We start from the raw sequence: 19,664 nt of genomic DNA, 5'->3' as shown, positions 1-19,664 counted from the left end.
AGTGTATATATATGTGTGTGTATATGTGTGTGAGAGTATATGTATGTGTGTGTGCATGTGTGTGAGTTTGTGTATGTATGTATGTATATGTGTGTGTGAGTGTGTATGTGTATGTGTGAGAGTGAGTGTATGTATGTGTGTATATATGTGTATGTGTGTGAGAATATATGTGCATGTGTGTGTGTTTGTGTATGTATGTATATATGTGTGTGAGAGTGAATATATGTATGTTTACATGTGTGTATATATGTGTATATGTGTGTGTGAAGAGTATATGTATTTATGTGTGTGTGCATATGTGTGTGTTTGTGAGAATATGTGTGTGTGAGTGTGTGTGTGTGTGTGTGTGTGTGTGTGTGTGTGTGTGTACAGGTGTAATCTTTACTAAGACAGCTACGGAACTATCACAAGTAGGAAAGAGACAGACTGAGAGTGATTTAAAACCAAAGCAAAACTGGTTCCCATGAGTGTAGAATGATCAATGCTTGGTCATTCTGAATTTGATGGCAGAGATACACAGCCTGGAGACCACAGCAAGAGTGGCAGTTAGCGTCTGAGCTGTCTGCTGGTAGACTTCCTTCTTGCTAGGAAAATGTCAACTCTTGTTCATTCAAGGCTTTCAACAAGTTAGGTAAGGCTACTCAAATCATGGAGGGACATATACTTTCCTTTAATGTATAGTTTAAAACGTAATGTTTACATGTTTATTTCATTTAAATGTTTCATCTCATCCAAAAAACAATTTTATAAAAACATCAGAATATCATTTGCCCAAATATTAATAATAGTAATTCAGCTACGATGATTCATCAAACTAGCCATCACAAAGTGCTCCAAATCTTTCTAAATTAATATAAATGATGCTGACAGATTTAGTTTATAGTCATATTTGTTGCTGAGTTCCTTCATTTATTAGTAACAATTTGTGTGTGCCATTTCAGACACATTTCAGCCTTTGATCCCATAACCTTGCCTTTGATTTCCAGTTCAAAATAAAGGATGGCACTGAAGGAAGACATTTGCCCCTATTGTGTGAACTGTCAAATGACCTCCCAGCTATGGGGATATGGATTAGTTCCATCATGAGCTGTTACTCTGTCGTGAACACACTGGGAGTCACCAAGTTGACCCCCACACAGGACACTTCCAATGCGTTCAGATCACAAGTCAACATGTTAGGGTGGTTCTGCCCAAAGAGCCTTGCCAATTGCTTCAGGAACCATCTCTGTTTTACAAGGTTGAGAACTGTGAGGCTGCACACACACTGAGTGTCAGAAAAACTTGAAAGAGGGCAAGTGAGACAGCTCAGCAGGTCAAACTACTTAAACTCAGACCTCAGGACCTGCGTTCTATCCCTGGATCCCACATGATATCCCTTGACCCTTGCCCTCTGACACTTGTCCTTCGACAGCCACACATGTGCCATGGTTCATGCACACCTACACTCATATGCACAGGCAAAAATAAGTTAGTTACTAAGCTTATTTTTTAATTAAAACTCGAAAGGAATGATATCTCAGATGGGCACAAGGTTCAGGGCTAGCCTCCAGATCACTTTCTGCCTAGAACTTGCTGGGTAAGAGGTCTGAATTCTGGATGGTCTTGGATCCCTTCCACAGCCTCAAACTCCATGACTGGTATTTGTAGCAACAGCATCCCTAATCCACATCCCCTCTGATTTGCTGCTGTAGTTTCTGGGCTTGCAGAAACTGCTCTTCCTAAAGGCTATCGGTGGATGTCAAGCTGCAGATACCTGCTCAGCCACAGCCTTCCGTCATGGAAAGGAGGCTTGTGAAGCAGGAGGTGAAAAGGCTGCTGTGAGTATTGCCGAGAATAACTTTCGTTTCTGAGCCTTGCGTTTGGAATGCTCTCACGGATGGTTCTTAGATTGGCAGGTGGACAGAAAGCTAAGGGGGGGGGGGTATCATCTCTCTGCTCTGCTTGGGGGGGGTATCTCTCTGCTCTGCTTGGGGGGGTATCTCTCTGCTCTGCTTGGGGGGGGGGCAGATGCTTTAGTCTCTGTCTCCTGCCACACAGGCACATGTGGTACAGGGCAGGATGCAGAATCTCTTGGCAAGATGCTTCTGCAGGAGAATGCATGTGCAAGACACCTCTTACAGCCTAGGGGGACAGGATACACCGCTGAAATGGGCAGCACTTACTGGCAAAAGGTATAAATCCCTAAATGTGCCTTAGGGCCCAGTATCTGACGCTTTTATTGCCAAGCTTAGCAAACAAATGATCCCTCTCTGTTGTTTTCTTGACTTCTGAACTTTCTTGACTAATAAAAAAAAAAAGATGAAGTTTCCCATACATTTTTTCCATCCCATTCAGTTTTCCTTTAACTGGATACTTTTCAAATGTTGATGAAAAAAATCACAGATCATACAACAGGAAGTCTTATTTTATTCTGTATACATTGTTGGCACAACATGAATATGTTTTTCATCAAAGATCTTATCATAGATACCATCGAATGTCCTTTGCCTATGAAAGTGAATGCTTTTACTAAATCTATAAGAAATTCTAGAATAAACACGTACAGAATTCATTCATGTTTATGCATGTGTGTTTGGATGCTAAGATAACAACAATAACAAAAAACAAACAGTAGTTTAAAAGGCAACACCAAAAAACACTAAGAATGCCAATTCTGACAAGTATGGTTGTGATGCCTTTAATCCTAGTCCTTGGGGGGGGGGGTGCAAAGGTTTGTGGATCTCTATGAATTGATGCTGATCTGGTCTACAGAATTCTGGAATAGCCATGACTCATAGAGACCCTATCTCAAAAAAAAAAAAAAAAAAAAAAAAAAAAAGAATGAATGGATAACATGTAAATAAGTGAGTAAGTAAGTAAATAAATGAATAAATGAGTGAATAAATATTTTCTTGCTGCACATGCTATCTTCTGTGTGTGTATGTTAGTGACTAATGCTAGTGTGTTCTGTGGGAAATTTTACAAAAAAATGTACGCTTTATTGTCATGGCCTGTTCTTAGAGTACAAATACCCGTAAGAGATGTGACTGCTTCTATCTCCTGAGTGTTTGGATTAAAGGTGTGCACCACCATGCCTGGCAGGAAATCTTTTATTTTATGCAATGGCTTTTAGCCCTCCTCTTGCAAAAATCTTTTCTGTATGTTGGCATTTTGAATCCTTCCTTTTTTTTTAAACTGTAAATTATTCTAACAATGTGTCTAATTTTAAGATAAATGTGATTTAAGTTCATTGTGATTAGATATTTTAAACCTGCAGCCTTTGGAGATCACTATGTAAGCCAAATTTGGATGTTAATAGCAACTAGGCCATGAGTGACTTCTGTTGCATTTTTGTCTTGGGGGTGTGCAGGGGCAGCAGGAAGAAAGCCTCTTTCTGAGGATGGAACCCTATGTCGCCCCCAAGAGTTTAATGCTGCTCTCTTGCTTTTCAGGGGAGAGTATATCGGAATCAGACTTCGGGAAAATGAATTTGATCCTAAAGGAAGAGGCCAACTCACCTTTCTAGATGATATGGTAAACCAAGTCACGCTGGTGCGATTCCCATTGCATTCTGTATGTAATAAGGGGAGAGGATAGGTATCAAATGTATATGTAACTGACATACACACACAAACACACAGACACACAGACACACAGACACACACACACATGCGTGAGCGCGTGCACATGCATGCATGCATACACACACCCTGTCCCCTTCCTAATGCTTTTCTCATCCTGTGGTTGTCTCTATGATCATCTTCACCCACTAAATAGGACACGAAATGAGAATGAGAAAATAAGCATAGTCAAGAAAAGATTTTAAAACCAACGACTGCAAGATAAAAAATTAATTCAAAATGGTAAGCCCTTGACAAAATTAGCAATAGTGTAGTTCTCAACTCTAAGCACTTACCATCATTGGCATTAGTGGAGAAGGCTAAGTGATACACGATCCTAGAATCCATTGTGTTATTCATACTAAGCCCTGGCTCATGTGAAGTTCTGCTAGCTCGTCACACAGAAAATAGAAAAGAACCCACAAAAAGATATAACCCAAAAAAAGTCAGTGAATTCAGTTTACACCCTGCCCATGTGTTATCCTCCTGCTAGGAGGGATGTGTCTCTTTTCCTCAGTTTCCCTCTGAGTAACGCCAAGTTTGTAGCTAAGCCTGCCTCTCTGTGTGCCCACATCACGAAGAGGCATCAAACAGATCATTACTGGACTTCTCAAACTTTAATGAGGTATTGTTACAGCGCCATTTCTATTCTGGAGGTCAAGGCTGGCTTTGTATTTCTAGTGAGCACGACCAGTGTGACTAACCCAGGCATCAAACTCCAGATGAGGTTTCAACAGAATGACCAGGGTCCAAAACCCTTATTTATTATTTAGGCTGGCATTTATTCTCTGGAGAATGTCATTACATGATTGAGGAATTCTTAGAACCTTAAACGAACCCAGATCTACCTTTGTTTGCCCAGATGAGGGGTGGAAAGAAAATGTTACAAATAAGTGGTAAGCATATTTACTAAGTAAAAAGTTACAAACAACCAAGGAAAAGGTCATCACTGTAGTAAGAATCAACATGCAAATTGACTCTCAGTTTTGTACCAGGTGTGACAGCAATGGAGCTGTCAGTCACCTCTGTCTGACAGCTCCATTGCTCCTCCTATGTCCTCTAACAATAAACAGGATTAAAAAATTGTTCTCTGAGCCGGGCGTGGTGGTGAACACCTTTAATCCCAGCACTCGGGAGGCTGAGGCAGGCGGATTTCTGAGTTCGAGGCCAGCCTGGGCTACAGAGTGAGTTCCAGGACAGCCAGGGCTATTCAGAGAAACCCTGTCTCAAAAAACAAAAACAACAACAACAAAAAAATTTGTTCTCTGTAGCTTTCTTTCCTCATTTTCTCCTTTTGCTCTTTTAAAACTTAAGGAGACCGAGACCCAAGAAAATACTGGAAATTCTAGGGGGCCACATTCCCCAATTTCCTGTTGAGGGTTCCTACTACTCTGGACTACACACAGCAAGGAGCTGTTTAGTGGAAGATAAACTTATTGCCCAAAGATTCTGGAACACCTCTAGCTGAGCATCAGGCTATAAATAGGAATGTCCCCCACCTTCTACACACACACACACACACACACACACACACACACACACACACGCACACACTTGAAATTGGGCAGAGGATGGGCTTATTCACTATTCAGGGAGTTGCTTTGCCAAGGTCTCAACCTACCTCTCTGCTTTCTACTTCCTGATTCCAGGCCCACTATGACTTGGCCATCAGTGTTGCCAGTCAATGGCTAGATTGCTCAGAAAACTTAACTTGGCTCCAGTGGGAGAAAGTGTAAGTTGAAATATGTTTGTTGGTTTTCTTTTTGATCTATCTATTTATTTAGTGTGAGTAGAGAGATATGTATATGTATGGATGTGAGTGTATGCATAGGTCAGAGGTCAATGTCTTCCTCTGTCACTCTTCATCTTATTTTTGAGATAAGGTCTCTCTCCCTCTGAATCTGGAGTTCACCACTAGCAAGCCTAGCTGTTTATCAAGCTCCAGAGAGCCTCCTGTCTTGGCCTCCATTTTTGGGCGTTAGGATTGTAGGCTGTACCACCATGCCTAGCTTTTTATATGAAAGATGGGGGAAGGCTCCAAACTCAAGTCATCATGTTTATATACATTTTACCACCTGAGCCATCTCCTCTGCCCTTGTGGTTTTTCCTTTTAAAACATGACTAATTGATGGAGCAAGTTCCAGCCCTATCTGGTATCTTCCTATGAGGCCCTCTGATATAGAAACACAGAGCAAACTTCTCCTCCAGCCAGAAGCCTGAAGACACATTACAGATTCAGCTTGGGGACATCATAGGTATGCTCACAGATTTTGTATTTGTACTCATTGGTTTCTGTTGAGTTTTTTTTTTTAAAACAGTCTTGCCTGGGATGTGTCTGCTGAGAAGCACAGCTTCACTGTATTGTATACAAACTCCACACCGGTTAGTTCTGTAGGTAAAGACTGAGACTGCTTCCCAAGGACGAGTTCACAGGTTCTGGAGCATGTCAGCACTTGAGTCCATGGGATCATTGTCTTCCCAAGATTATCAGCATTTTCCTTCAAGGGTAGTGACTCAGCAGACTCAGTCAACCGCTCAGGTCAGGAAACGGAGAGGCAGGATCAAATAGCTCAGTCCAAAGTCCAGATGTTGTTTCTCTTCCTCGATCCTGGCTCAAGCTCCAGGTGAGGCACTGACAGTAACAAGCAGAAAATCCAGTTTGGATAACCTTAAGGAAGGAACAAGAGCAAGGGGTGGGGCGGGGTGAGAGAGCAGGAGAGGGGGGGTGGAGAGGTGGGTTTGGTTGTCTCTATACCTGAAAAGTTTGGGACTAGGATTGTCGACATTGGAACTTAAAGCGCAGGCTGGTGAGATATCTCAGTGGGCCAATGACTAGCCACAAGCCTGACTGTCTGAGTTCCATGCCTTGGGCTCACAAGGTGGGAGGAGAGAGCAGAGCAAACTCCCTCAAACTGTCTTCTAACCTTCACAGGAACTCCACAGTGAAGCAAGTGCCCCCCTCCTCACCCCCCTCACACACACACATGTACAAACACACCAAGTAAATGTGATTTTTTTTTAACCTCACCAGCTGCTACCAGGTTCTACCTCCAGTATCTTTCTTGTGGGTGGACATTATTAGTGTCCTTTCACTTCATAACCAGATGGATTTAAACAAACAACAAGCAAGCATGACATGACTCAGTTGTCTCTGTTTCCTGATTTGTCTGTCCATGAATCACCCTGGCAAGACCCGTTCAGAGAATCTAGGGGTATTTTCAACCTCCCTACAGGTGTGCAAGCTTACAGTAAAGTAAAAACAGGTCCCCCTGAGGAGAAAGAAGCATGAGAATTCCTGCTAAGAAAGCCATAATCAGTTAATTACTACAGGAACCATGGATATTTATAACAGCTTTAGTGAAAGCCAACAAAGAAGAAAAATACATCACTTGGTTGGCAAATTAAAAATTCAAAGACTCCTAGTTGGTGGTGGCACACGCCTTCAATCTTAGCACTCCAGAGGCAGAGGCAGGTAGATCTCTGAGTTCGAGGCCAGCTTGCTCTACAGGGTGAGTTCCAAAACAGCCAGGGCTACACAGAAAGATCCTATCTCAACAAAACAAAACAAAACAAAATTCAAAGTACATGTTTCATTGGTTCATGAAAATCAATTATATTAATCCTATTTAAAAAGTGGATAACACACAGTCATTACTTATTACTTATGAGTTAGTGTCACACCTTAGCTTGTGTCAAAAAGAACAAGAATAGGAGTTTCGAAAACAGGTCTCAGTCAGTCAGCACTTAGTGTATAGGCAAGGGGATCTGAACTTGATCCCCAACACCTACACAAAATATTGGGTGAGGTGGCACAAAGTTATAATCACAGCACTGAGGAGACAAAGATGTGGCACTGGCTGGCCAGCCAGCCTAGCCTACTTGGTGAATCCCAGGTCCCAGTGAGAGTCCCTTACTCAAAAAATCAAGGTGGGTGGCTCCAGCGGATGGCACCTGAGGTTGACCTCTGTTCTCCACATACATGTGCACAGGTGCACGCACACACTCACACATACCACCCCCAACATACACCACCCCCAACTCTTCTTCCTATTTCCCCTTAGGAGAGCACCACTTCATGTCAGACCTGCGTATCCAAACCGAAAAGAGCGAGAAGCAATGATCTTATCATCATACGCTGGAGTCTTAATGGTGAGGGGAAGCGCACTGTATCTGTGCACACTTTGTGTCTTCTAAGATCATTTGGTGCTAGTGCATGTTTACATGTTTTTAATGTCGCTTCTAAATGCCTTGGATTTACTAACAGTAAAATTTATTATTTTAAATGTATAATGAAAAATTTGACTTCCATACCCTATCGCAAAAATATTTATGGGAGATGAGAGAGGAATAAGAGGATGAGAAACAGAAGTGTCTAGAAAACGTGTTTACCCATCAATTTGGAAATTATCATCTAGTTGCTGTGCTGCTTCACACCATACTTGATCCACTGAAGCTGCAGTGACTTTGTTTTATAATAAAGAAAAGGCAGAATAGCAACACATTGTTTTTATTTCACAGAACAGTATTCCAATTGAAGAAGTCCTTAAAATTTATGGGGCCAATTCTTCTGCCAGTCCTGATTCTACCAAGGTAAGTGTGATATGGGACTGCTAGTAACAGAGATGTATATGGGCCTATATATGGTATATGCTAAGCAAGTGCTCTACCACTGACATATATTCCAAGCCACAAAACACAGATACATGCATATACCTCTTTATGTGCATGTATCTCTGTGTGTGTGTGTCTAGTCTCTGTGTGTGTGTGTGTGTGTGTGTGTGTGTGTGTGTGTGTGTGTGTGTTTGGTCTCTGTGTGTGTGTGTCTGGTCTCTGTGTGTGTGTGTCTGGTCTCTGTGTGTGTGTGTGTGTGTGTGTTTGGTCTCTGTGTGTGTGTGTGTGTCTGGTCTCTGTGTGTGTGTGTGTGTGTGTGTTTGGTCTCTGTGTGTGTGTGTCTGGTCTCTGTGTGTGTGTGTGTGTGTGTGTGTGTGTGTGTGTGTGTGTTTAGTCTCTGTGTGTGTGTGTCTGGTCTCTCTGTGTGTGTGTGTGTGTCTGGTCTCTGTGTGTGTGTGTGTGTGTGTGTGTGTGTGTGTGTGTGTGTGTGTGTGTGTGTTTAGTCTCTGTGTGTGTGTGTCTGGTCTCTGTGTGTGTGTGTGTGTGTGTGTTTGGTCTCTGTGTGTGTGTGTCTAGTCTGTGTGTGTGTGTGTGTGTGTGTTTGGTCTCTCTGTGTGTGTGTGTCTAGTCTGTGTGTGTGTGTGTGTGTGTGTGTGTCTGGTCTCTGTGTGTGTGTGTGTATGTGTGTGTGTGTGTGTGTGTGTGTGTGTGTGTGTGTTTGGTCTCTCTGTGTGTGTGTCTAGTCTCTGTGTGTGTGTGTGTGTGTGTGTGTGTGTGTGTGTGTTTGGTCTCTCTGTGTGTGTGTCTAGTCTCTGTGTGTGTGTGTGTGTGTGTGTGTGTGTGTGTGTCTGGTCTCTGTGTGTGTGTGTGTGTGTGTGTGTGTGTGTGTGTGTGTTTGGTCTCTCTGTGTGTGTGTCTAGTCTGTGTGTGTGTGTGTGTGTGTGTGTGTGTGTGTGTGTGTGTTGCTGGGGATTCTACTCAGAGTCTTGCACATGCTAAGCATCCGTTCTACCACTGAGCTACAATTCGCAGCCCCTGAATGAGATTATTTAGCATATACATTTATAATGATATATTTTCAGGCATCATATAAATAACAATTTTATGTCAAAAAGCCAAAACTGAGATATTGAGATTGCTCCACAAGTAAAGGCCCTTGTAGTCAATCTTGACTCCCAGATTTAATTTCCCAAACCCACGTAACGGAAGAAGACAGCACACTCCTGGCAGCTGCCCTCTGAGCTCCACATGAATACCTGAGCACATACAACTGCTCACCCCACCCCTGAATAAATAATTGTACTTTTAATAAAGGGAAAACACGGAAGCAACCACATCCTAATTGAGTCTCACATGCTTGTAAAATGCCCCTTTTTAAGTCGAGTAGTAAGTGCTGGTGTGTTTTGTGGAAGGCTGAGTCTGGCAGCAGAGAGCACTGGGCTGGGAGCCCAGATCCTGATGTTTCTGCGCACCGTACTGTCACACTCCGGCTTCGTAACGTGGACTAACAAGCCACACTCCTCCACTGGATTCTGTATTCTTCCATCCAGAATGAAGACCAGACCCATAAGGCTTTTGGCACACACTGTAACCCCAGCTCTTAGGCAAAGGAGGCGAGAGCATCAGGAGTTCAAGGACATCCATGGCCACATAGGAAATTCAGGCCAGCCTGGGCTACAGGAGGTTCAGTATTTGAGAAAATAAAGTACTTTGAATGTTTTTTTTTTTTTTTAATTATATGTAAGTACATTGTAGTTGTCCTCAGACACTCCAGAAGAGGGAGTCAGATCTCGTTTTGGATGGTTTTGAGCCACCATGTGGTTGCTGGGATTTGAACTCCTGACCTTCAGAAGAGCAGTCGGGTGCTCTTACCCACTGAGCCATTTCACCAGCCCTTTGAATGGTTTTTAACAGTTCCGTTTTCACACTTTTTGAGTGTGTCGACACTCAGTAAGAGTTTAAATACTGAGTATGATCCCCTTACCACTGAAAACTTCTGTGGGCCGAGTAGGTGGCTGGGGTAGGGGTGGGGTGGGGTGGAGCAGGGGTAAAGGAAGCTGAACGAGAGTACTCACCCCTGGCCTTCTGCTCACTGCCCCTTGCGAAGTCTCCCATCTGGATTTAAAAGGTAGTCAAGTGCAGAGTCAGAGCCATGAACACAACCACAGGACAAGTGCCCACCCTGCTTCTTTTACCTGTAGACAACAGTATATAAGCAACGGGTCACAACCATAAGGCAGTTTGAAAGGATTCGGAAAGAGACCAGGGAGGGCCGGTGAGATGGCTCAGTGGTTAAGAGCACTGACTGCTCTTCCGAAGGTCCTGAGTTCAAATCCCAACAACCACATGGTGGCTCACAACCACCCATAATGAGATCTGACGCACTCATCTATAATAATAGATAAACCTTTGGGCTGGAACAATCAGAAGGCTCACAGCCATCTGTACAGCTACAGCATACTCACGTACATTAAATAAATAAATAAATAAATAAATAAATAAATAAATAAATAATCTTTAAAAAAAGAAAGAAAAGAAAAAAAACAAAAAAACAAAAAGAAAGAGACCAGGGCAGGGTCAAGGCCATAGACACAGGGCAATTATTTATCTCCTGTTCTTATACCCACAGACCACAGTGTGTAGGTAATGGCTCACAACCACAAAGCAGTTTTGAAAGACTCAGAAGGAGGCCAATGCCATAGACTTAGGACAATTACTTATCCCCTGCTCTTGTCACAGCCTGCAGACTAGACTGTTCGAGCAGTGGGTCACAGCCTAAGTTCAGGTGCCTAGTTCATCCACCCCCATGGCCGAGTGTTTACTAAGTCTTACGGCTGTGGAACCAACTTTTCGGCACCTTCCGTTTGCTGAGATCCACATTGCCTCAAGTCCTGAAGGAAGGAACTACAGCTTTCTCCCTGACCACTGCATGGCTTCCTGCTCATTCCTTTGCTCTTTCACAATATGTAACTGAGTGTCACAGAGTCAGCAGTGAGCAAGTTGGGCAAGGTGCCTTGTCTTACATAGATCTTGTACTCTGTATCAAGGCTTAGCTTGGCTTAAGAGGCTAAGCAGTTTTCTGGTGTTTTTTTTTTTTTTTTTTTTTTTTTTTTTTTTTTTTTGAAATGCAAGTAAATACCACATGACCTGGTTTGATTTCTATGATTTATTTATTTATTTATTTTATTTTATGTACATTGGTGTTTTGAATGCATACATGTCTGCATGAGGGTGCCAGATTCCCTGGAACTAGAGTTACAGACCATTGTGAGCTGCCCTGTAGGTCCTGGGAATTGTCCCCATGTCTCCTGGGAAAGCACCCAGTGCTGTTAACTACTGAACCATCTCTCCAGCCCCGCTAAGCAGCGTTTGTTTTTTTAAGGTGAAGAAAGGCCCGCTTTTGTGGTGTTCTGGCTCCACACTCCCTCCACCTTGCCCAGTCTCTGCGTGTTCGCTGCTGCGTTCTCTCTGCCCGCCTGTCTCCTCTCTTCTTCACCAAATATGCCCCAGACCTGATCCCTGCTCGCTGTTTTTTTACTTCGATTTTCTCTTCTTCTAGCTTCGGGAACGTGTCAGTCACACTGGTTGGGTGTTGCATCTCAGTTCCCATGCTTCTTTCTTAAGGGGATTGCACTGTGACTTCCTGATTTGGTGGGGTCATCAGTCAGGGTTTGCAAAGGTCAATGTCAGAGCAGCTGGGCTAAGTGCCGCCTACACAACGGAGCTATAACAGGAGGCCACGTTGCTTTCGTGCTTGTCCTCCGGATCACTGGTTCAGTCACGAAAGAGCCTCTGCTCAGTGGTACATAGCCGCGATCCTCAGAATCCTACAGTTAAAAAAACGCCTCCCAGTGCTAAATGTGCCCCAGGGACAAAATCACATCTGATAGAGACTCTAAATATATAAACATTAAATAGCTAATCAAATATGTATATTATTAGCAATGCAAACGTGGCTTGTCTGGGGTAACTAATTCCCCAAATGATTATGGTTTGATGAAGCAATGCTAGCAGCCCCTCCCTCCCACCAGAGCTCCTACCCACCCCAGGCAGAGTTGCAGGCTGACTCCACCCTAAAGCTTTCTCTTCAACTTAGAAGAGGAACGAGCAGGATCTCTCAGTGGCAATGAAACATTTCAAACATTAAACTATAGGACTATTTTAAAACAGCCTTTTGGAGTTTAACATCACTTCAAAAATAATGGTTTTAATTATAAGTCAGAGTGGTTTAAAAACAATAGATGTTGCCAAAGGTTAATTACCGCTTATATCAGAATGCCCTTTGAATCCTTCGGATAAAATTTCTTCTAAGCAACAACTGAAATAGTTTCTAAGCCAGAGTTTAAAACCAAGAGGAATACAAATCAGATTGGGACGAATTTCCGGCAACTGGAAAGGACTTGTGGGAACTGTGGAAAGCTGGTGGCTTTCTCTGGGACTCTTTGCTGCCCCCTGGTGGAAGGATAGCAGCAAGTCATGTACTGTTCGCTCTCAGCAACAGGCTAAATAGCCATTTTTTTTATTAATAAGAAAATCGATTTCCAGTTTGTTTTGTTTTGTTTTCCTGCTGAAGACCCTGAACCCAGAAAAAGTTAAATTAAAGGCTTTACATAAGTACTGGCTATTTACAACTGTGCCCAGATGATAAATATAAAATGCCCAACATGATTTAAACTGAAGAAAAAGCATTAAAAAAAAAAGTGTGTGGAAGGAGATAAGGGTGCTGAACAGAGAACCCCGAGACCTCAGCTCACCTCTGTCTCTCCAAAGGTCATCCCATTTTAAAAGCCAGCTTTGAGCCTAGTGGTGCATGCATGCCTATAGTCCGAGGAGGCAGAGGCAGGTGGATCGCTGTGAGTGCCAAACCACCCTGGTATACAAAGGGAATCCAGGACATCCAGGGCTCTGCTGCACAGAGGAAAACATATCTCAAAAATCAAGAGAAAAAAAGAGCCGGCATTCACATCCATTCTCACAACCAAATATCATGCATGACTCTAGAGGCAAAGCAGACAGGGCCCAGACCCAGATCCATCCCTTCTAAGTTGGCTGCCTCCTGATATGGTCCAGGAATCTCCTTCCAAAACATATAAACACTGATCTCAGTCAGACAGGGATAGTTTACTGAGCAGACACCCCAGGACTGATTGACCAGGGCCACAAATCCAGACTCAGGAGCTGGTTGTGACATTAAGATGCTTTTTAAGCCTATAATCCACAAACATCTGCGCCAAGTTATTCCACCAATCAGGATCTAGGGATAAGGGATTTCCTTAGGAACATGTCTTTGCTGTACACTTTTCCTGCTCCTATTGGTGGGGGTATTCAGCTGTGGCAGGGGACGTGTCTAACATTCATGTCCTAACTTGTCTACCAGAATGGGTCTTGTCTAACACTTAGGTCTTAACTTGCCAATGAGGATGTTACTTATCCAGGAACATGACTCTTTCTGCCAAGTAGGATGTCAGTTCCCAGGGAGGTCTTGGGAAATTAAACTTTACTCGATCCCCTACTCAAAATGAAAGTCTTATTCCCAGTAGTTCCTTATATTGGTGCAGGTGTCTCTCTTATATTGGGTTCCATCCCAGGGCTAGTTGGTAAAAGCAACATCATAAAAGCTCATCGATAGGTGTAGGAAGTGCTGCTGAGTGGTTGGTTTGGGTCCAAACTGACTGTGGGTATTATGAAATATGATGCAGTGGCAGGCAGGGATGCTGGTAGGCCCATGCCAAGGTTTATTTGGGGGAAGGAAGGGGAGTGAGGACCTGGAGAAGGGGTAGAGACAAGCAGAGCCATGAGGGCAGAGAAGAGGGGACTGAGGAGGACAGAAAGAAAGAGAAGCCGGCTGGGAATACATGGAAACAGAGAGAAATAGAAAGAGAATGGGGGAGGGGGAGAAGTCTACTGACTTCTATTTCGACTGGTTTCCAAGTGCTCAGAACATAACAGAATATGTAATCAACTTGGGCATGAGAAAGTTTCCTAGTAACATCAGGAATATATGAGAAAGTTTCCTTATAATATTAGTAATAGCACAAAATGGCAGGTAACCGTTACCTAGTTTCCTATGTGTAAATAGGTTTGATGACACATCCCCAACCACACCAGGCTATTCTGGGGATTAATCGGGACTGTGCTCATCAATTACATGACAGCCCAGGGGAGCCTTCCATATGACTGTATTACTGCTAAGCTCGCCTTGCTGGGAACACCAGGGATAAGACAGAATGAGGGACGTGATATAACTATATTCGTTAATTTATTTTTTAATAAAAATATTAACAAAGTTAAGGGCACGTTAAAAAAAAAATTCCAGTTGCATACGTAGCAATTCCTAGCCTGTAGTGTGCATCGGTTTGTGGGGCAGGAGGGAGCAGGTGAAGACATGTCAGGGCAAGTTTCTCACTCAGCAAAGGAAAGGCTGGAGCCTGGGGCAGAAAAGAGGAAGGGGCTGTGTGCAGTAGAGGGCTGTGAGGAATGTCCTGTGCAAAGGGGGCTTCTGTGGGTCATGAGAACCAAACACAGAGCAGGGGCTGTAGATGAAGATCACGTTCACCCGCCTTTCGGCTGCCACATCGACACGGTTCACCGGGACTCGGTTGGTGAGACTGAGACACGCCAAGACACTGTAAGCAGCAGGCGCTCCGCGCACAAAACTCACACCGCTGTAATGTGGAACTGTGTCTTCCTTTCAGGTCGCCCAGGCCCTGCTGCCCCGCCGCTCCTTGCATCCTTTTGCCATGTTGACCGCACCCAGAGCAGCAGAGTGCAACCGGAGACAGAGTAAGCCTGCGCTCTTCCGGATGTAGAGAAAGTTAACCAGGAGGTGGGCCCACTCGGTCAGCTTCAATGATAGTACTGGTTAGATTTCTATCTAGTGAGATTTAAAAATAAAATAAAATTAGGCGTTCTTCATAAGTTGGCATATGCCTCCCTCTACATTTCCCTAACCAGAAAGCCTTACTACTTAGACCCTTTGGCGAGGGGGGCCAATGCAGCCCAGAAAGACAAGATCTAACACTATGGTGGACGCTGTTTTTTTTTAAGTTTTATACTCAGGCGTGGTACTGCCTATGTCTGCAGGTGTCAAGTTGAGAAGAGGCGCAACGAATAAAAATACCACCAGCAGTTCTACAAAGAAAGCAACAGGGCAGAATGGAGATCCTGTCGGGAAAGGCACCCACACCCCAGCAACAAAGTAAGACTAAACATGGATGGCCTTCCCTACATCGTACTGAAAGCTGAGTATTTGGAGTTTAAGGCTCCGGGCGTGGATACGGAGCCCATCGCTTATCAGCTGTGTGGTTTTGAACAGGCTGCTAAACCACTCTGTGCCTTAGGTTCCTCTTCTAGAAAGAAAGAAAGAAAGAAAGAAAGAAGGGAGGGAGGGAGGGAGGGAGGGAGGGAGGGAGGGAGGGAGGGAGGAAAGAGAGAAAGAAAGAAAGAAAGAAAGAAAGAAAGAAAGAAAGAAAGGAAGGAAGGAAGGAAGGAAGATAGGAAGGAAGGAAGGAAGGAAGGAAGGAAGGAAGAAAGAAAGAAAGAAAGAAAGAAAGAAAGAAAGAAAGAAAGAAAGAAAGAAAGAAAGAAAGAGAGAAAGAATAGTACCCACCTCTTAAAGTCACAGATTAATCAGGGTTATGGAACGAGTGATGAGAACAGTACTCGACATGGTGAAGCCCAAGTAGACATCAGCCGTGATGAGCTTTGAACACTTGAAAATTGCTTGTCACAAGCGAATCCGATGTTTTTCCATTTATTTAATCAAATAGGGTGGTTTGTTTTAGCATCTGCACCTAAAATGTTCCAGATGAGAATTTTGCCACAAAGAGAGAATTTTGTCTTTTTGTTTCATAGCATCTCTCCAACTCCTGTCCTTTCATCTGCCCAGCCCTTCCACTCCTCAACTGTTATGTGGAGGAATTTAGAATCAGCACAGAGACAGATGGGACTGGAGGGAAAGTAGAAGGAACCTAAAATGAAATTTCCATTCACTCAATTGCTGTGCCACGCATGTTTTCAATGTGCATCTTTAAATTAACGGAACTATACACTGCTTGAGATGTGTTTAGTCTTCAGAAACAAATGGGATGATTTGTTAGAAATATAACCAACACCACACATACACATATACACACATACATACATACATACATACACATAATACTACATGCACACACATACACACATACTCCATACACACACACACTTTTAGAAATAGAAAAGACATACAACCTCCTCACTGGGGCTGCTTAGGGACTTTCTGGATTGTCTGGTTACATCAAACCTTGACACTATTCTAAAGACAGAAAGCTGACAAAGCAGCCACCTATTGGGTTTTCTTTTGAAGACACTTGCTCCAATGAGATTTCAGGGCATAGACTTTCTCAAGCTACGTCATTGCTTCTGAACAACTGGAAAAAGTCCAGCTTTCAAATGAATCTGGAAACAGCAGGCCTTGGAAAGCAAAATAAAACAACAACCACAAACCAGTAAGACTCCTAGACACAGGTCACATGAACACCTGTGAGTGTGCACACACACCACACACAGACACACCCTGATAATCTGGACAAAATGTAATCTTACAAAGACTGATCTTAAGAACTGGTTTATAAACTCACTGAGGTTCATGCATAGCCCTGTGTAATGAGAATGTAGTTGTAAATATTTGAGTTTTAGACATCATTTGGGTGTTATGTTTTTAAAATATAATTTAACCCCATGCATTTTCTTTCACAATCACCAGTGGCTGTTGCTTCCTGGCGACAGGAGAACTTTCACTTCCTGCTTATTTCACGAGTGTGTGTGTGTGTGTGTGTGTGTGTGTGTGTGTGTGTGTGTGCGCGGGTGCGCACGCGTGTGTGCACGCACAGTGGTCTGCACGCCATGGGGACTTGTACCTACTGTTGGTAACTGAATAGTAGTAAATGGCTCTGGGGGGCTTAGTCTGACCAGCAGACCTCTTTCTAAGCACTACCCAGTTCTCCTATACTCTATCTGAGACTCAAGCCCATTTTTAAATAATCCCCTTCCAACAAGATGTCCTCCTGAAAACAGAAAGTCGGTTGGTGCTTTCTTTTTCATGCATATTATTTGTATAATTTAGGCATTTTTACAACTCCTGGGTATTTTTTTAAAACCACTTCATAAAATATAATAGTAATACATCAAAATTACAGTAGAAAAATAAAAGAATTCTCTTTTCTTTATACTCCTTTTCCATGATTTATAATTAGCAGCTGTTAACATTCCTTATGATATGTCAATATTTGTTATACATATATATGTGTGTGTACTACTTGTTATAAATGGAATAAAGTAAACATTTTATTAAATGTATATAAAGTATGCTTTTTGTTGTTTTGTTGTTTTCTTTTTAAGACAGGATTTCTCTGTGTAGCCCTGGCTGTTCTGGAACTCACTCTGTAGACCAGGCTGGCCTCAAACTTAGACACGTACCTGCCTCTGCCTTCTGAGGGCTAGGATCAAAACTATTGCAACACCACTGCCTGACTGAAAGTATGATTTTATGGCTTTTTGAGTGAGGAAATTGTTTATCTTATATATATGAAATTCCTCATTTTATCTTTACTTTTCAAACCCCTATGTAGCAAATCTTTCTTCATAGTTTTCTTATTTCCAGACACTGAGTTTCATCAAACTAAGAGAAAGGCAAAAACTTTTTAAAACACCCAGCTTTTCTGGTGAAACATTTAAGTACTTTTTGTTTGTTTAGTTGGTTTGGTTATTGGTTTTTGTTTGTTTGTTTGTTTGTTTGGTCCTGGCAGCTTATTTTAACTGAGATGAATATGAGTAATATTGCCTGGGAAAGTTAATCTCCCTATGTTTTGCTTCCTTTTCTATAAAAGAAAGTATACTATATACCTTATAGGGTTATTTCAAGAATGAAGTGAGTTAGTGCACATATAAAGGCTCAGAGAATCACCAAGATTATAGCATATAAAGATACCTGTCCACTCTTCCCCCTTCCTAGAGAACCCACAGCGTCATGGAAGGAAACCAGAGAGAAGGAGAAGAATCTAAACTTAAATTCAAAGTAATAGGAGGAAATTTTAAAATAATATAGTACTAGCGGAGAGCTGAAAAATTAATTATGTTGGGTAGCGCTAGTCCAAAGAAGTTTGACTTTTACACTTGTTTTTTGTTTTGTTTTGTTTTGTTTTTAATTTGGCTGGGCGGTGATGGCCCACGCCTTTAATCCCAGCACTTGGGAGGCAGAGGCAGGCAGATTTCTGAGTTCGAGGTCAGCCTAGTCTACAGAGTGAGTTCCAGGACAGCCAGGGCTACACAGAGAAATCCTGTCTCAAAACAAACAAACAAACAAACAAACAAAAAAGCCAAAAAATTAATTTGGAGGTAATTGCAAACTTAGAGAAATGTTGCCATAGAACCAAGGACACAGATTCACATATATGTTGCTGTTTGTCCCACCAGCTTAATGTCTTTCTCTTTGTCTACTCTCCCTGCTGTCTTTTGTTTGTGTTTACAGACACTGAAAAACAATCTTTCCTGAGCTATTAAAACTTGTACATACCCTACCAACTCACCCTGTATGTTTTACTTTGTAGCCAATTATTAACGTCAGAATCTAAAACATTGCTACCTTTATCTAATCTATCACCCAAAGAGCATTTTATTTTCAAAAAATAAAATAAAATAATGTCCCCTATAAGGATTTAATGTGAGATCGCATATTGCCTTCAGTTGAGAAATACAACTCATTTTCAGATATTTCAGAACCGTTCTGTGGAAATCCTTTCACATCTACACGAGTCTAATCCCTCTCTGTTGGTGTCTGATATTTGACCTTAACTCCAATAGAAAGCTGGTGTATGTGTCTGTGTTATACAGATGTGCTTGGTACCAAAGCCATCCTTTCATTCTGCAGGTCACTTAGAAACGTGGACTAGTGCTGTGGACGTGTAAGAGCTTCTAGGAGCAGCCAGGATGCCTCGCCTTAAAGCTACAGCTGTCACCAGCACCCACTTCTTCTTCAGTGAGCTCTTAATGCAAACTGCATTGACTATCATGTTTGCCACTGAGCCGTCTTCTTTTGGAAGCATATTGCACACCTGCATTTTGACAAAAAGGAGAAATGTGTCTATCCTCTGCTATTTCATTCTGTGTCTGGAAGACTACTGGAGCATCCAGAGGGGGTTCACTATTTCTGGGTGGGTCCAGACAATCTGACTTTGATACACATCTTAGAAAATGTGTATCATTAAATATAGCATAGAATTCTGGAGAAGGAGGTGGTTTTCCAAAAGTTTTTAACCCCAAATAAAACCAATTTCTCATTAGCATAACTTTCAGAGAAAATGTAAACTCATTCCACTTCAATAAAGTTTGAAAAGAGAACTGGATGTCAGCTCTTTCTGGGTAGAACGCGATGACCAATGGGGAAAGAAAATATGCTGCTCTTTCCTGGCCTTT

General features: G+C 42.5%; 1 protein-coding gene and 1 long non-coding RNA gene across 10 annotated transcripts; one reads left to right on the top strand and one right to left on the bottom strand.

Moving 5' to 3' along the window:
- The first annotated feature begins 1,518 nt into the window (after positions 1–1,518).
- On the top strand, positions 1,519–19,586 carry D630023F18Rik (RIKEN cDNA D630023F18 gene). 8 transcript variants are annotated; one of them, XR_003947354.1, is made up of 9 exons: positions 1,519–1,817; positions 2,038–2,171; positions 3,432–3,531; positions 5,249–5,331; positions 7,661–7,748; positions 8,118–8,189; positions 14,906–15,036; positions 15,294–15,408; positions 19,120–19,586. XR_003947354.1 is itself a non-coding variant. In XM_030243840.1 (9 exons), exons 2-9 carry the CDS (start codon positions 2,059–2,061, stop codon positions 16,171–16,173), a joined length of 768 nt encoding a protein of 255 aa, XP_030099700.1. In that variant the 5' UTR covers positions 1,521–1,817; positions 2,038–2,058; the 3' UTR covers positions 16,174–17,558. The 8 variants fall into 8 exon arrangements, 7 of the variants coding, with proteins under 7 accessions (XP_030099700.1, XP_030099703.1, XP_030099707.1 ...); XM_030243840.1 differs by lacking the exon at positions 19,120–19,586 and adding an exon at positions 16,065–17,558 and having other exon boundaries at positions 1,521–1,817; positions 14,906–14,993; XM_030243843.1 differs by having other exon boundaries at positions 1,525–1,817; positions 14,906–14,993.
- Gm36358 lies at positions 5,856–12,587 on the bottom strand. 2 transcript variants are annotated; one of them, XR_373470.4, is made up of 3 exons: positions 12,473–12,587; positions 10,286–10,405; positions 5,856–6,267 (listed from the first exon to the last, which is right to left on the bottom strand). It is a non-coding gene; the product is annotated as a predicted gene, 36358 (long non-coding RNA). The 2 variants fall into 2 exon arrangements; XR_373471.3 differs by having other exon boundaries at positions 5,856–6,231.
- Positions 19,587–19,664: the final 78 nt, after the last annotated feature.

The sequence above is a fragment of the Mus musculus genome, chromosome 1, assembly GCF_000001635.26.
Source record: "Mus musculus strain C57BL/6J chromosome 1, GRCm38.p6 C57BL/6J".
Taxonomy (NCBI): Eukaryota; Metazoa; Chordata; class Mammalia; order Rodentia; family Muridae; genus Mus; species Mus musculus.
This window is presented reverse-complemented; position numbering and strand designations above follow the sequence as displayed.

Excerpts from the sequence above, each read along its gene's own strand:
- D630023F18Rik (XM_030243840.1), top strand. The coding sequence starts at position 2,059 with ATGCAGAATCTCTTGGCAAGATGCTTCTGCAGGAGAATGCATGTGCAA. Across the intron at positions 8,190-14,905 it reads CCAGTCCTGATTCTACCAAG|GTCGCCCAGGCCCTGCTGCC; the intron begins GTAAGTGTGATA and ends TCTTCCTTTCAG. Across the intron at positions 14,994-15,293 it reads AGAGTGCAACCGGAGACAGA|GTGTCAAGTTGAGAAGAGGC; the intron begins GTAAGCCTGCGC and ends CTATGTCTGCAG.